The sequence below is a fragment of the Channa argus genome, chromosome 20 (genome assembly GCF_033026475.1).
Source record: "Channa argus isolate prfri chromosome 20, Channa argus male v1.0, whole genome shotgun sequence".
Taxonomy (NCBI): Eukaryota; Metazoa; Chordata; class Actinopteri; order Anabantiformes; family Channidae; genus Channa; species Channa argus.
Window position 1 is genome coordinate 14744509 of NC_090216.1, and position 14749 is coordinate 14759257.

General features: G+C 39.0%; 1 protein-coding gene across 7 annotated transcripts in view; it reads left to right on the forward strand.

Annotated features, from left to right (window-relative positions):
• The window catches only part of kctd17 (potassium channel tetramerization domain containing 17), a 22237-nt gene continuing 7488 nt past the window's right edge, over positions 1–14749 (forward strand). For 2 of the 7 annotated variants that reach the window (XM_067487965.1, XM_067487966.1), the window contains exons 1-4: positions 3–458; positions 10518–10626; positions 11645–11736; positions 13891–14037. In XM_067487965.1, coding sequence (XP_067344066.1) covers positions 114–458; positions 10518–10626; positions 11645–11736; positions 13891–14037 — 693 coding nt within the window. In that variant the 5' untranslated portion in view covers positions 3–113. Of the gene's footprint in view, positions 459–10517; positions 10627–11644; positions 11737–13890; positions 14038–14749 lie in introns of all 7 variants that reach the window. The other 5 variants (XM_067487967.1, XM_067487969.1, XM_067487970.1 and 2 more) reach the window with 5 other exon arrangements.

Here is a 14749-nt window from a genome sequence, read left to right on the forward strand (position 1 = left end):
GTTTGTGCTAGTTAGGGGCGGAGCGTGGGCTCTTCGTAAACCCGAGACAAGCAGGGAGGCAGACGGACGTAGTCGCTCGGCTTCACTTCGTCTCAAGCAGTTTTTTTTTCCAAATGGCAACAACAGCGGGCGACCAGCCGGAACCGACGGACGCCGCTGCGCTAGCGACGTACCACGGCTGCCACCACCACAACAGCAACAATAACAACAACAACAACAACAACAAAGACAGCGAGGCGGGAGAGAGCGCGACATCCGCCACAGCTGAACCCGGCGGGACGGAGTCGCAGAGCATCGGTAACGGTTCGGTCGTCAATCCCACAGGGGGAAACAACGGGAAGTGGGTTCGGCTTAACGTTGGCGGTACGGTGTTCCTCACGACGCGACAAACCCTTCTCAAAGAGCAAACTTCGTTCCTGTACCGGCTGTGCCAGCAGCAGGACCTGCACTCAGACACGGTGAGTCCAGCCAGGACACTAATCCACGGTCAGCGTCACTTCACATCGGGCCAACACTAGCTTAGTTTGGTGTAACAGGGACTTGGCAAACGTCGACTTTGGTACTGCAGTAACGTTCCCATAGAGATAAGATTATTTTGAGATAATCTGGCTAATACACGATTAAATTAGCCAATAAAAAGCACGGATTTAATTGGGAAAACTTGGGGGGTGGGTAGGTGGTTGGGGGGGTACCTCCACAAAGCTGGTGAACATTTATAGCATTCCTATAGAGACTCATAGTTTGTTTATCAATGTTTCACATCTTCACACATAATTTATAGAAAATTCATACAGTTCAGCCTTATTTTTACCACGAATGAATGGAATGTAGATGTAGAGTACACTTAAAAGAGTTTGTCTCAAGGTTTTGAATTAAAGTGCTTATCTGTATCATGTGTGTATGTCTTGGCGTGATTTTGTAAATTCTGTCTCTAAAGACTATGATTCTGTGTTATCGTGCATCATTCCTAAAACCTAAACGACCTAAAAGTCTCTGTTCCGTCCCAGAGATACACACCAAGCATGGGTCTGTCTTATTACAAGCTGATGTATTTGTAGTACAAGGTTCTTTTACGCTTTCCTCCTCTTCTGTGTGTGTATGTGTGTGTGTCTCTCAGCATCATTTTGTAGTGTAAGTGGAGGTTGGGTCAGATGGATGAACATGGGCCTCCTCCTCTGCAGGAAGCTGCACACTGGGTAACTGCTGTACAGCTGGCATCCTATAGAGAGAGAGACACACACACGTATTATGTGTCTCCCGCTCACATGTAGACAGAACACACTGTAAGAGCTGGCAACTCATAAATGATGCAGCTTTTGATTATGATATGGGCTTTGATATGTGATTGTGTGACAGAAAGAGAAGGGGCTAGGTCTTCCCTGCTGCATGGGCTCCACATGTAAGGGCCATGACACACCAGGCCAACATCAAAGAAATGGTCGAGATGAGGACCAACTACTGTGTTGGGTCACGTCTACTTTGTCTGGGGTGACAAGTGGCACTCACGCACACCACGGAGTGCAAGTAATAAGCATGTAGCGCTGCACGTTGAGTGAGTGGAAGAGAAAGTTGAAGACCTGGGACAGCGTATATACATGTTACAATAAAACTGAGTTAGTCTACCATTTTCATTTCACTCTGGCTCACCACGGATGACTTATCACAAATTGTAATCGAGTATGTGTCTGATAAGAAGTTGCAACAAAAATACAAGCTGTACTGGTGTTGTTAATAATGTGGTCTCTTCTCATGCACTGATTTGCCAAGCTAAACAGCAAATCAGAGTGGGCTTTTTTACTGACGGGGCCAATGCCAACTGATTCCCATTCAACATGTCTAATGGGCCGAAAAGCTGGCGAAGCAGGTCCAACAAGCACCAGCGGTGCAGGGACAAACTGCAAAGACAAGGTCAACAGATGCTCCGACATCTCAGCGCTAGCCAACAGTCGGCTTGCTGTGTCCCAGCCCTTAGGTGACATTTAGGTGATCTCAGATGAAAACCTCTTATCGTGAAGGCTATGTTCACGTTACGGGCGTTAACGCACAATGACAATTTTGCCATATTCGAGCTTCAAATTCTTGGTGGTTCACATTCATATTTGTAAGTGACATGTATCCAGCTCCGGTGAGAACACCATTGTGGTCTAACCTGACATGCATGTGCAAATGTAACTAAAATGCGTACAATAAAAACCGCTATTGTATATCATGTGTGCGACAGTCAAATGGTGCAGTTTAAAAAAAAACTGCTTGGTTTTGTATGTTTCTTCCAGTTTGATTTCATCAAAAGCTTCTTCATAAATATCCATAAATCTGAAACTTCCTTGTCTCTCTGTTTACCTCCATCTCTGTGTTTGATCTTTCCTGTTTTTATTTTTACTAGATTAAGTGATGCAGACACTGACTGATGACAACAGGCAGCATATACGTACACTAAGAGTTGATAAACCAAAAAGCCTTTAACACATGGTGAAATTGATCACATTTGAACATCTTGAGCATGTTAATGTGAGCTTATCCCGATGCGTCAGCTCTTGTAGGAACTGTATATGTAATTTAGCCACGTAAAAGAGTGAATTTGGATTAAAATGTCTGCTCATGCTGCATGGACGTTAATACCTTTTTATTTAAATAGCTTAGTGAAGAACTAGTAGGAAATGAGAGTAGACAGGGTAATGACATACAAAGAATGCCCCTGACCAGCCTTAAACCAGTGAATTTGTAATAACAAGGTGAGCACCTTAAATTCTGAGGCCAGGACATTGGAAATGTTGATAGTTTCCCAGTATTGATTTAACAGAAGTTTTAAAAATGTTATTATTCTTCACTCCAATAGCAAACATGTACTAGTTTCAGCTGATGAGAAACCTAACAGTTCTTGAGAACCTAACCAGTAGACAGACGTTAAAAAGAGTAAAGTTATTTGAAAATTAACTGTTTGCTTTTGACTAATCCAATAAAAACAAAACCAGATAAAGCACAGTGCTTGCTTGTTTTTAAAAAAAATCCTTTATCAGCATGCTGCTCTTCGATTTCACAGTACTACCATGCTGCACACACATCGAGCAGAGAGTTTAAAATGATTGAATTAACATCTCATAGCAAACATCATTATCTCAACAAACACTAGCCTTGAGTTCAGCTGCACCTCTATGTGCTTCAGGTATTCAATTGGTGTCACAGGAAATTTTTAACCACAGCAGCAGTGGAGATAGTCCTTCAGCTTTTAGTTTGACAGCAGATTTGAGAATTTTCGTGCAGCACCTAAAGCTAAAATTATTCCCATGTGACTCTCAGCTACAACCTGACAGGAATACTATCTGCATACAGTCACTGCCACTGAATTTGTTTCGCACAGATGTACAAACATACGTCGTCAATTAATTTTTTTCTTTCTTTCCTTCATCCTTACTCTTTCTATCTCTGTTATTGTCGTTCTGGCCGTTCCTTGTCTTCGCTCTCAGCAGCTGACTCATTCTGACTGCTGATTGCTTGTTAGTCCTTTCTTTTGGTTTTCCAAATGTTTGAATCTCAAGATGAGAGATTACATTTTTTTTATTAAAAAAAAAAGATTTCACTTGTCATCTGCGTTCATACTAAAAACCTACCACATGAGTCTTGACTTTAGTAGGACACTCCTGTAGACTAGAGGTGTTTGTACATGGTATTTTTACATAGAAATCGTTTAAAAATGCAAGTTACCTATTAGAGAGAGATTTGCTACTGCTGTCAGTATGCAAGTTAGTAATGCTTCTTTTCCACTGCCACAAGGACAAACTCCATTGTGACACAAAGGCTTAGATTTTTAAATTCAAGAACTAAACTCTGGTGGCTGGCAGATTGACTTCACAGAACAAAAACGTTCTTATCTGTATGAGAACTAAACTTGTACCCCACGCTTATGGCACTGATGTAGTAATTTGTTAATGCTAAAAGATTGAGCACGTAGTTGGACATTTCTATATTGTAAATTCTTCTTTAAATCTATTTTGCTTGATCTTAGGAAATATTTTAATATTGTGAGATACTGGACTCTTGATTTCCATGAGCTGACACATGTACTCATCAAAATCATTAATAAAAGGGTAGAAGTAATTTTTCTTGAAGAATGTATGTAGAATATAAGTATAACTATTTAATAAGTATAAACTTACTTAACTAGTATAACTATTTATTAAATAATTAAACTTACTTAACTTACTTAACTAGTATACCAGTATATAGTTACTTAACTTACTTAACTAGTTTAACTAGTATAGTACTAATACTAGTATAACTATTTAAAAATAAATTACAAAGAGGATTTTTTTCAGGTTATTCTAATATTTTGAGAAAGGTATAAAAAAAAAGAATTCAACTAGTGATTTAAATAGCTCTATAAGAATTATTTTTATTTATTTATTTATCCATCCATCCATCCATCCATCCATCCAGTGAGTTGCGGCCACAGCTATAAAAAGTTGTTATTTTACAATTATTGAGATGATTTAATTAGTTAAGGTTTCTTCATACAAATGCACTTTTGTTTATGTTTCTGTTGCATTCTGTCATTCACCCTATACCTTTATTTGTTTGCAAATAAAAAGCGCCATCATTTTAAGAATATGAGCCTGTATATAAGTACTTAAATGTACAGTGTGGATACAGGTTAGTTGCTGCAGCTAATTAAACTATAAAGCCAGAGCATGACAAACTGAACTCCTAAAAATTTTTCACTGTTGTTTTAAGAGCTCACAACCAACTACCTACACGAACATTTCAATTGACATGCGTCTCTTTTTAATTAAGATGTTATATCTGTCCTCTAAAGTCACTCACTATTTTGTGTTAGCAAGCAAACACCGAAGTGAAACCAGGTTGTTTAGTAAACAGCAATGGCGAGCTGATTCACACAGCGGAGCAGTTCAGCCTGTTTTCTCTGTTGCTCCGGAGAGAGGCTGATTTTATCCAAGCTGGAGTCCTTATCTATTCCACTGGCATTAAGGTGTCTCTTCTCAAGGGTTATGGGCTGTTTTCAAACACACACACAGTCTTGCTGTGTGTTACTGTTTTAATGAGATTACCAACACCTCAGCTGCCCTGCCCTGCCCCTTCACCAAAGCAAACCCAGGATCTCTGCTATTAATACAGCTCCCAGTGAAAAAGATTATTAAGCGGACTAACTACATAATCGTATTACCACATATTTGTTATTGTCGGTAGTTTAATTCATAATAAAAGTAGTAAAGTAGTAAACAAATCAAATAAAAATGAAAACAAAAGATAATTAAAATGATCCTATAGTGTTTTCATAACCACTGGAATTGGTCTCATTTTTACATGCTCCTGGTTTGTTACTGGTGGCATTGTGTTTGCCATTGAATTATGTATTTACACACTTCATTGATGCCATAAGTAGTGCTTAGTGCTTTGTGATGTGTGCACAAATCCTGGAAAAGTCTTTATTTCTCAGACCATCTTTTTAGGGCCACATAATAAAGCCCCAGAGAGTTATGTTGCTGAGGTCCACAAGGGAAATAATGAATACTGTTTTAGGGAGGGAAAAAAGGTTTTCCTCTAATGAAACTCACTTTCATTTTATCAAAATGGTGTGTTTTCACAAAATATTAAAGCTGTCTAGATAAACTGTAGAGAATTGATAAAATTTTTTTTAAAGTAACATCGGAAGAATCCATCTATTATTTGTACCCGATTATCCTGTTCAGGAGGCTGAAGCATATCCCAGCTGTCATTGGGCGAGAGGAGGGTACACCCAAAGAATGCGTTTCTGCAATGATGTCCCCACAAAGCTCTTTCAGTTACTCAGCAAGGAATGGAAACACATACAACAACACAACACAAGTGTTTTTCTGTGTGGAGCTGCAGTGGTGCCTCCTTTATCAGAAATGTCACCAACACTGAGAAATCATTGGTTCAGCCAGGCCATCTGTGATGCCATAGAAGGTAATTTCTGATCCCTAATTAGAAATCACTCCCATCCAAAGTTCCTACCACCCTTGAGGACCAAATATTAATGTGTTAATAAATATTCATGTTTTTTTAAGTTTGAGCAGTAGATAATTCAGGTTCAGATGGGTACTACCCATGTGTAGATTCGTTTTGCAGCAAGATGACACACATTTATAAAGATATGTGACATAGACAGTACCCTAAATGCATGCTATTGACGCAATTACTTTAATAATGTTATAATAAATAGATAATTACAGTAAGATTAGAGCTAAAATTTAAATGTAAGTTACCAACCTTGTTTTACTATTCAACACAATAAAAATAAATAAATAAGAAATAGTAGCTATACATTGATACTGTACATGACCAAAGTAAAATAGTTTCCTTAAACAATACAATCACTAAAAAGCCTTTTTACTCACAGTTTTAAAGTTTGCTTCAATGACCAATTTTGAATCAATTCGTCCTAAAGTCAATCAACATATCTTTAGTCTTTGGTATGTTAAGCTGGAGGAAAGACTCCTTACAGCACTGTACAAAATCATCAGTCAGTTATCTGTGGCCTGTCTTCATCTGCATACTTATGTTTGTTGTCGTATCTATTCTGGCACATATCTGTGTAGAGGATAAATAACAAAGGTGCCTGCCTAGTATGGGAGACCATAGGAAAACACCGCCTGTTTGTTAAAAAAGTGAGAATCCAGCCCATCAGATGTAGGGCTACATTGTATTAAAAGCAGAAGAAAAATTAAAAGTCTAGCATGAGCCCTATTTCAATTCAGATATTTAAAAAGCAAGTTATGCAGAGTGACTATCATTTTCCACTTCTGTAAGTAAAAAACAATAAAAACAAGTAACAATTTTAAAAAAACTGTTAAAAGCTTTAGTAAAAATTAATATCTGAGTCAAAACCATTTAAAAAAACATGAGTGTTTGGATTCTGCATCCCTACTGTAATTTACCAAGCTAAGCCAAGATTGTTTGCAGTCTTCTTGCTCTCAAATTTAGATTTATAGTTCTGTTTTGATCGTAAAAGTTCTAATTTAATTTCTTTTGTTGCTTTGTGCAAGTCTGAGGCAGTTCCCTCCTATAAAAGCAAGTTCCTCTCTTTCGATACTGTACTTAACAGACTTTATTGTTGCACTCAGACTCTTTGGTTTCTTTAGTTTTGTATATGGATAGTAAGTCTGTGCAGTTATGATCAGCCGATTACAGAGGAAGTAAAGGAAATAATTTGTGGGCGTGCTTCATATCATTCTAAGTGTAGACTCCAGGAATAAAAACAACTTGGAAAATTGTATAATTGGATGTGAGGACTTATAAGGTCATATGATTAAATGTGTATCTAGTCTCTGACATATTTAATTAAGAACTTGAAAAGAAGGATTAACATGTCTTTGTTACACTGTACTTGTGCGATAAATAAAAGTGTCCACTAGGGAGAGTTTTGCAATTAGCAAAGTACAATTTACTGAACAAATTATGTCACCAAGATGCTTTGTGAATGATATTTTTCTTCTTCTTCTCCTTCTCTGTCTTCTAGCATGTTTCCCGACTTTATCGTATTAACCAATCAGCTCACTTGGTGCATAGTTTCACACAACACAATGTTGAGATTTAGGAAATGTGGACGTGGACTCCTGTGAAAGCTTCTAGAACTACAGTTATCTATCATCATATCAAATCCCTAGTGGTATCAGAACTTTAAAGCAAGCAAAAAAAACTTTATGGATTGATGCTTATGGATTGATTAAGCTTGACAAGGATGTGTCATGCTGAGTCAGGCTAACCATTGGCCCCTGGTCTCTCTTAAATATGTCTCTTGAGTGATTAAAAATAGCTTCAAATTAAGCAACATTAAATACAATAAATAATACAGAAAGTAAAACAATTCCCCCTAATGTTCACATATGCACGAGCCAGCAGTAGAGTATAGGCAGGTGTGCGTGTGTGTGTTGCAAAGTAAACAGGGATTTTGTTTAAGTATGTATTCTAACCTGTGGGAAGTGCCTACCTCTTCAGGGAGCTGTAAAGTTACTACCACTTCCAAGAACAAATATTCTGTAAACCATTAACTCACCAACTAGAACCTGTTTTCCCAAAAACTGAGAGTATGATCTTCTGAACTCATTACGGCCACACACTGAAAAGGGATAACTACCTACATGGGTAGGAATACTGTATCTGTACTAGTGATTTATCATGTAATACAGCACAGCTTCCTGGAAGCAACATGTACCTACAGCAAACAGCAAGCAAATCTAGAGCACAAAATGTCAAGATGAAGGTTAAATTTATACATTTTTCTTCTGACGGTACAGAGAACTTGCCATACAAATTGTTCCTGTTCTTTTAATACTTTCCTTGCATATTGGAGTGTGTTGCTTTGTTGTTTTATTGATCTGTCCTGAAGAAGCCTGTCTACTTACGATTAAACCCATCTATAAGGATATTTTTAAAGGTAATGTTCTGCAGCTGCAAATGCATCTGTCACAATGAATAACTACTATGTCTGTGTTTGTGTCTTGTGAGGTAGAAGCCAGGGCTCTGACACATAGAGGAAGATTTCCCCGCAGTGTGGTCATGCCCACACTGTCAAGTCAAGTCACGTTGATGAAGCCCTGGCCTGTCCTCTACTGTAGCTCCACTCAATTAGCACGGTGTGTGTCTGTGTGTGCAAGTGCATTTGTCTATGTTCCGTACTGCAGTCGCAGCCCTTCCACATGCACACATAGTGCTACGTCTTCATGAGCTTTTTCTTGGTCTTAAAGTCATCTTGTCTCTGTTCTCGCTTTGTTTCTCTTTTTGCCACAAACACAGAAACCCTATGTGGCTCCCTAATCAGTCGTGTCAGTGTCACATATTCTCCCTGTGCTTGCGTGGGTTTCCTCCCACAGTCCAAAAACATTCATGTTTGGTTAATTAGTGAATCTAAAGTTGCCCACATGTGTGAATGGTTGCCTGTCTGTGTATGTCTCCCTGTGTTGACCCTGAGATAAACTGGCGACCTGTCCAGGGTGTACCCCGCCTCTCACCCGATGGAAGCTGGGATAGGCTCCAGCCCTCTCGTGACCCAAATAGGATAAGCAGTGACAGATAATGGATGGATGGGTAATAGATCATTTGTCTTAGTTTAGATTTCAATAAATTATCAACAAATTTTGTCAGAAAAATGACGTCATTATCAAAAGAAAACAAACCACAGCTAAAGCTAATGCCAGCAATGCTAGAATCAAGGAACCAAAGAATGCAGAAATGTCTTAGTGGTTAAAAATATAATCTTTTAGTTTAAAAATATTATCAAATTACAGAACATCAAATCTCTTGCACACCAGTGAGTGGTGCAGGGTGTGTGAATGAGTAAGGACTTGTTGATAAAAAACCAAAGCGATTACTTGCAATAATACAAGATGGTGTTAGAGGCCAAGGTTATTTATTGCTCCTTAGCCAACATTAAAAACAATTTTAAGTAGCCAATATTTCAAAGGCATCTTATATTTTCTGCATATTCCGTTGGTGTAAAGTAGTAAAATGTATTTGTGAATTGTGTTTTTAAGAAACAAATTGTATCTTTTTCTTGTATTTTCTCCATAAAACACAATGTCTGCCAATAGCGAATGCTTCCTTCTCTACAACCCACCGAACCATGTGTTAATGACAGATAAACAGCAGATGCTACCAGTGTTGTTTAATGTCTTTCCCTACATTTCCCTTTCACCCTCTGCTCTCCTATAGGCCTGAATGCGGATCATTGCAGCACTGGGTCTTTTGTGAATTCAGCTGAAAAAGGGAGCTCTGCTTCAAGCAATCATCACGAGGAAGGGCAGGGGGAGGATGTGTGTATGCTAGAGGGCAGTAGTTGTGACATAACAGCCAGGCAAGCTTGGCAGAACTAGCTTGAAGGTTGTTGTAAAGCAGGCTGTCAACAAAGTGTAAAAGTCAAAGACCACTGCTCTGAAGTGCCAGTAGCCTCCATTTACAGCTACAGAAAAGACTAATGGAAAAAGCAAATAACCACATTGTGTTTGGTAGCCAGTGGTAGTGAATACACAAAGTTACTTTTTTAGTCATACTACTAGTGATTGCATTACGTTTGCTCCCATAATATCTTTGTTTTAATTAGTTAATTATTGGGTTAATAGCATTTTTTTTTTTGAGACACTGTCCACTGTAGTGCATACCTCCGGTCTAGCTGCCAGCACTGCATACTTCATGATGAAAATAACCAACCAGGATGTTTTTTCTCCACATAGTGTAGATAGTGAACTTTGGATCTAAAAATAGTCAGCATGTTTACAGAGAAATATGTCCATGTCCATCTAAATGCCAATGATGTTTGAGAAATACTAGATTACATACAGCACAAAAAAATGTGCAATATGAAGACATAGTGGATTATAATTACACAACCATAAAAAGTTTCAACATGCACAGATTTAATAGAATAAAATTCCAGATAACAGAGGAATGTTATGAGGAATGTTAATACTTGCAATTTATGATGTGATAATGTTATATCATTGACTATATATTTTTGTCTTCCTCTGATTCCTCCTCTCCAACAGGATGAGACTGGAGCTTATGTGATTGACAGAGATCCCACCTACTTCGGTCCCATCCTCAACTACTTGCGGCACGGCAAACTGGTTTACAACAAGGAGCTGGCTGAGGAAGGTCTCAGATGTGTTGACTCTACTCAGATAGTAGTGGTTGCATGATTTTTTTTTATGTGGTGGAGGGATTGACTATCTGCTGAATAGTGACTGTCTTTACTCCCTAATGTGATGTAATTTCACCTTAAGACTCCTGCAGCCTTTTCTAGTTTAGTAAATATTAAAAATATAAACAGATATGTAAATATTAGATTCTTGTACATTGTTCAGAACAGTACTGCAATCACAGTAATGTAATGTTTCTTTCCTACATTTTTAATAACATTACAGTTACTAATCAAGTAACTTGCACTGCAAAAATAATGGTGGTGGAGGTGCATTGCTGTGGTTAAGAGGAGAGGATCAAATATGATACTGATTAAATAATTTATTTAAAGTCAGGGTGAGTGATGGAGAAACCTGAGGAGAAACAGGTTGTTTTCGAGACAATGTAAGAAGTGTAAGTCACTGCTTAAATGGTCGAATATTAAGCCATTAAATGCAGTTCACTTGCTATTAGAACATGCATTTTCTTTTAGGGTCATTATCATCCGTCATGTTAGGCAGGCCGGCCCTTGGAGCCAAGTCATATTTGTACTAGACAGTGTTAGGAAGACCAACTTTTTCAATACAGTTTTATATATTCATTACATAGTTTTATTAAAGAGCACAATGATCTTGATTAGATACCATGTTAACCGCCAACTACATGGCCATGCATCTCGGGCGGAGAAACCCATAAGTAATATAGCCAATAGTGAGAAACTAAGAAAATAAGTTCAGCCAGTTGACTTTAGAAGTTGCACAATTCGGTTTTTCATGCGTTGGTATAAATACACTTGTATCTGAAACATCCAGTTACTGCTCAAAAACTAAACCTTGAAGACACTATGCAATGTTGAAAAAAGGTTAATTAAATCAACCATTAATCATTGTTGAAAAAATAACTTGAAAAACTGACAGGATGGTACATTTGATTGAAAAGCTTATTTTCTCCCAGTGCACATTATTCAGCTGTGTTTTGCTTCTTTTCTTATAAGGTGTCTTGGAGGAGGCTGAGTTTTATAACATCACTCCGCTGATCAAATTAATCAAGGATAGGATTGTGGAGAGGGACTCCAAAGCCACACAGGTATAGACAGAATCCATATCTTATTGGTCACTGCACTCACTGTTAAGGAAGCTGACAAATGTGTGTAAAAAAACAAAACAAAAAAGAAATTGTTATGCAACCACTGCTTTAACTTTATCTGCACCTGACACACTCAAACATACCGCACACACACAGCATGTGTCTTTCAGTCATTTTCTCTGTGCTTCTCTGAAGACTGCACCACCGTACATCAAGCTTCTCTGTTCTTTTCTTGGGATGGTTACACTCACTCTTACATAATCCCACTGCCCTCAAACATACACCCACCTTCTCTTTGTTCGACTGTACTGTACTGGACTTGATGCTATCATTTATCTGAGCCTAGAAAACTATGAATAGAGACATGCTGTAGCTGCCCACTACCACATTACTTTTTGCTCTCTGATTGTTGTCGTCCACCCTTGCATCACGATACAAACAATTGGATAGGGTAGATTACCACCACATTTATGACAAGTGAACGAGGATCAGCCTTGTAAAAATTGACATCCAGTCATTTAGTGCCTGGGAACTTTGTTTTAGAGCTTGTGGATATTTTGGCCTGAATATTGTGGTTGATCCTTAGAGGCCACATTGTACAGTCATGGCCAAAAATATCTGCACCCTTGCAATTCTGTCAGTAAATGCAACCCTTCTTTAAGAGAATTGTTCCACTGGCAAATGTTTTGGTGTTCCCCTGCGTATTGTTTTTATTTGCATTGGAACAACACAAAAAACCAGAGAAGTCAAATCTGATACCATTCCACACAGAACCCAAGAAATGCACTAGACAAAATTATTGGCAGCCTTAAGTTAATATTTCGAAAAAATAACTGAAATCACTTGCCTCCTTTAACCATGACTGAGTTTCTTACACCTCTCTACTGGAATTTTGGACCCCTCTTCTTTTGCAAACCTATCCAGGTCTTTCAGATTTGAAGGAGGCCTTCTCCCAACTGCTGGTTTGAGATCTCTCCACATTGCTGGCCATTTCAGAACTCTCCGGCTCTTTGTTTGTAACCATTTCTGAGTGCTTTTTGAAGAGTGTTTCAGGTCATTGTCCTGCTGGGAGGCCCAAGACCTCCGGTAGAGACGTGGCTTCTGACACGTTGTGCCCCAAAAATCTTTGGTAATCATCAGATTACATGATACTGTTCACACAGTCAAGGCATCCAGGGCCAAAAGCAGCAAAGCAGCCCCAAAACATCTTTGAAGCTCCACCATGTTTGACTTTAGGGACTGGGTTCTTTTCTTTTATGGCCTCATTTCTTTTTCTGTAAACAGTTCCATGATGTCCTTTACCAAAAAGCTCTACTTTTGTCTCATCTGTCCACAGTATGTTCCCCCAGAAGAATTGTGGTTTTGTCATATAAGTTTTGGCAAACTCCACTCTTGCTTTTTTAATGCCTTTGTGTCAGCAGTGGTGTCTTCCTGGGTCTCCTACCATAGCGTCCGTCCCTTTTCATTCAGATGCTGACGGGTAGTGTGAGCTGACACTGTTGTACCCTGTGTCTGCAGATCAGCTTGAATTTATTTGGAAGATAATCGGGGTTCTTCACCCACCATGTGAACCATTCTCCGTTGTAATGTTTTATTAATTTTGCTCCTCCGTCCACATCCAGGGAGGTTAGCTACAGAGCCATGGGCTGTAAACCTCTTGATGATATTGCACACAGTGGACACAGGAACATAAAGATCTCTGGAGATGGACTTGTAGCCTTGAGATTGTCCATGTTTTTCCACAATTTTCTCAAATCCACAGACACCTCTTTAAACTTCTTTCTTTTCTCCACGCTCAGTGTGACACACAACACAAAGGTTGATTCAACGTTTCTCCATTTTAACTGGTTGTAAGTGTGTTTGCAACCAGTATAATTTTGACAAGGTGCCAATAATTTTGTCCAGTCCATTTTTGAGATTTGTGTACCTTTTTATCAAGTTTGACTTTTCTTCTCTGTTTTTTTTTTTTTGTGTTGTTCCAGTGCAAACAAAAACAATAAGCACATGAATATAAAAACATTTGCAATTGGAACAATTTCCTGAGAGAATGGTTGCATTTTCTGACAGAATTGCAAAGGTGACGATAATTATGGCCATAAAAGTAGTTTTAATGTCTTAGTATTTATGTTTTCTCCCCCATCTCTGTTTCCCCAGCAGGTGCCCCCCAAGCATGTCTACCGGGTGTTGCAGTGCCAGGAGGAGGAGCTTACTCAGATGGTCTCTACAATGTCGGACGGCTGGAAGTTTGAGCAGGTCAGCGTGCGCACCTGCAGAAAGCCCCGCACCGGACTGCTCTGGACTGTGGGTTGGACTCACGCTGCTGCTGACCCTACAATTTTGACCTTGGCCTTGTCCCTGACCTGTGCCCTGCTTTTTGCACTGCCAAAATGACTTTAAGACTCTAAGATGGAAAAATGCCCATCTCAGTGTACCTAACCTTAGGTAGCACTTACTAATCTAGAGATTCCATGTCAGCTTTATTTACACATAGTCCCACTAGCTCTAATCTTATTACATTGCTTAAAACATAATTGTGCTGGGCCTGTGCAGGTTTTCCACCCATCCCAATCATAACACCAGTCATTATCAATAACTGCTCTTGGACACAAAAAGGCCTCTATTTGGATGTTTTTTCTGCAGATTAGAACAGAATATAATTCATTGATAAGATTTATTTTCACAATCAAATGATCAGAAATTTGTAACTACTCAGTGCTGTTTACACTCACATTATGATTCTTTAATTCATTCATATCGTGACACTCTGAGCCTCAGCCGGAGCCTCGTGGAGTGTTAATAGCTCAGCCTACGTACACTGTAGCCTAATAATCACATTTAGACCCCCACTGCCCACTGCCTTGGCACTAAGCTCTGCTGCATGCTGCACAGCTCTGATTTGTGCGCAGGTTTTTTGCAAATGCTGGCTGGCTGTTGCTGCTGTAACGCACAAAGGAAAGATGCTTCTTGTTGAGTCCACTGCCTAGTGTGTACCAGCAGGGTCTCCCACTATGCA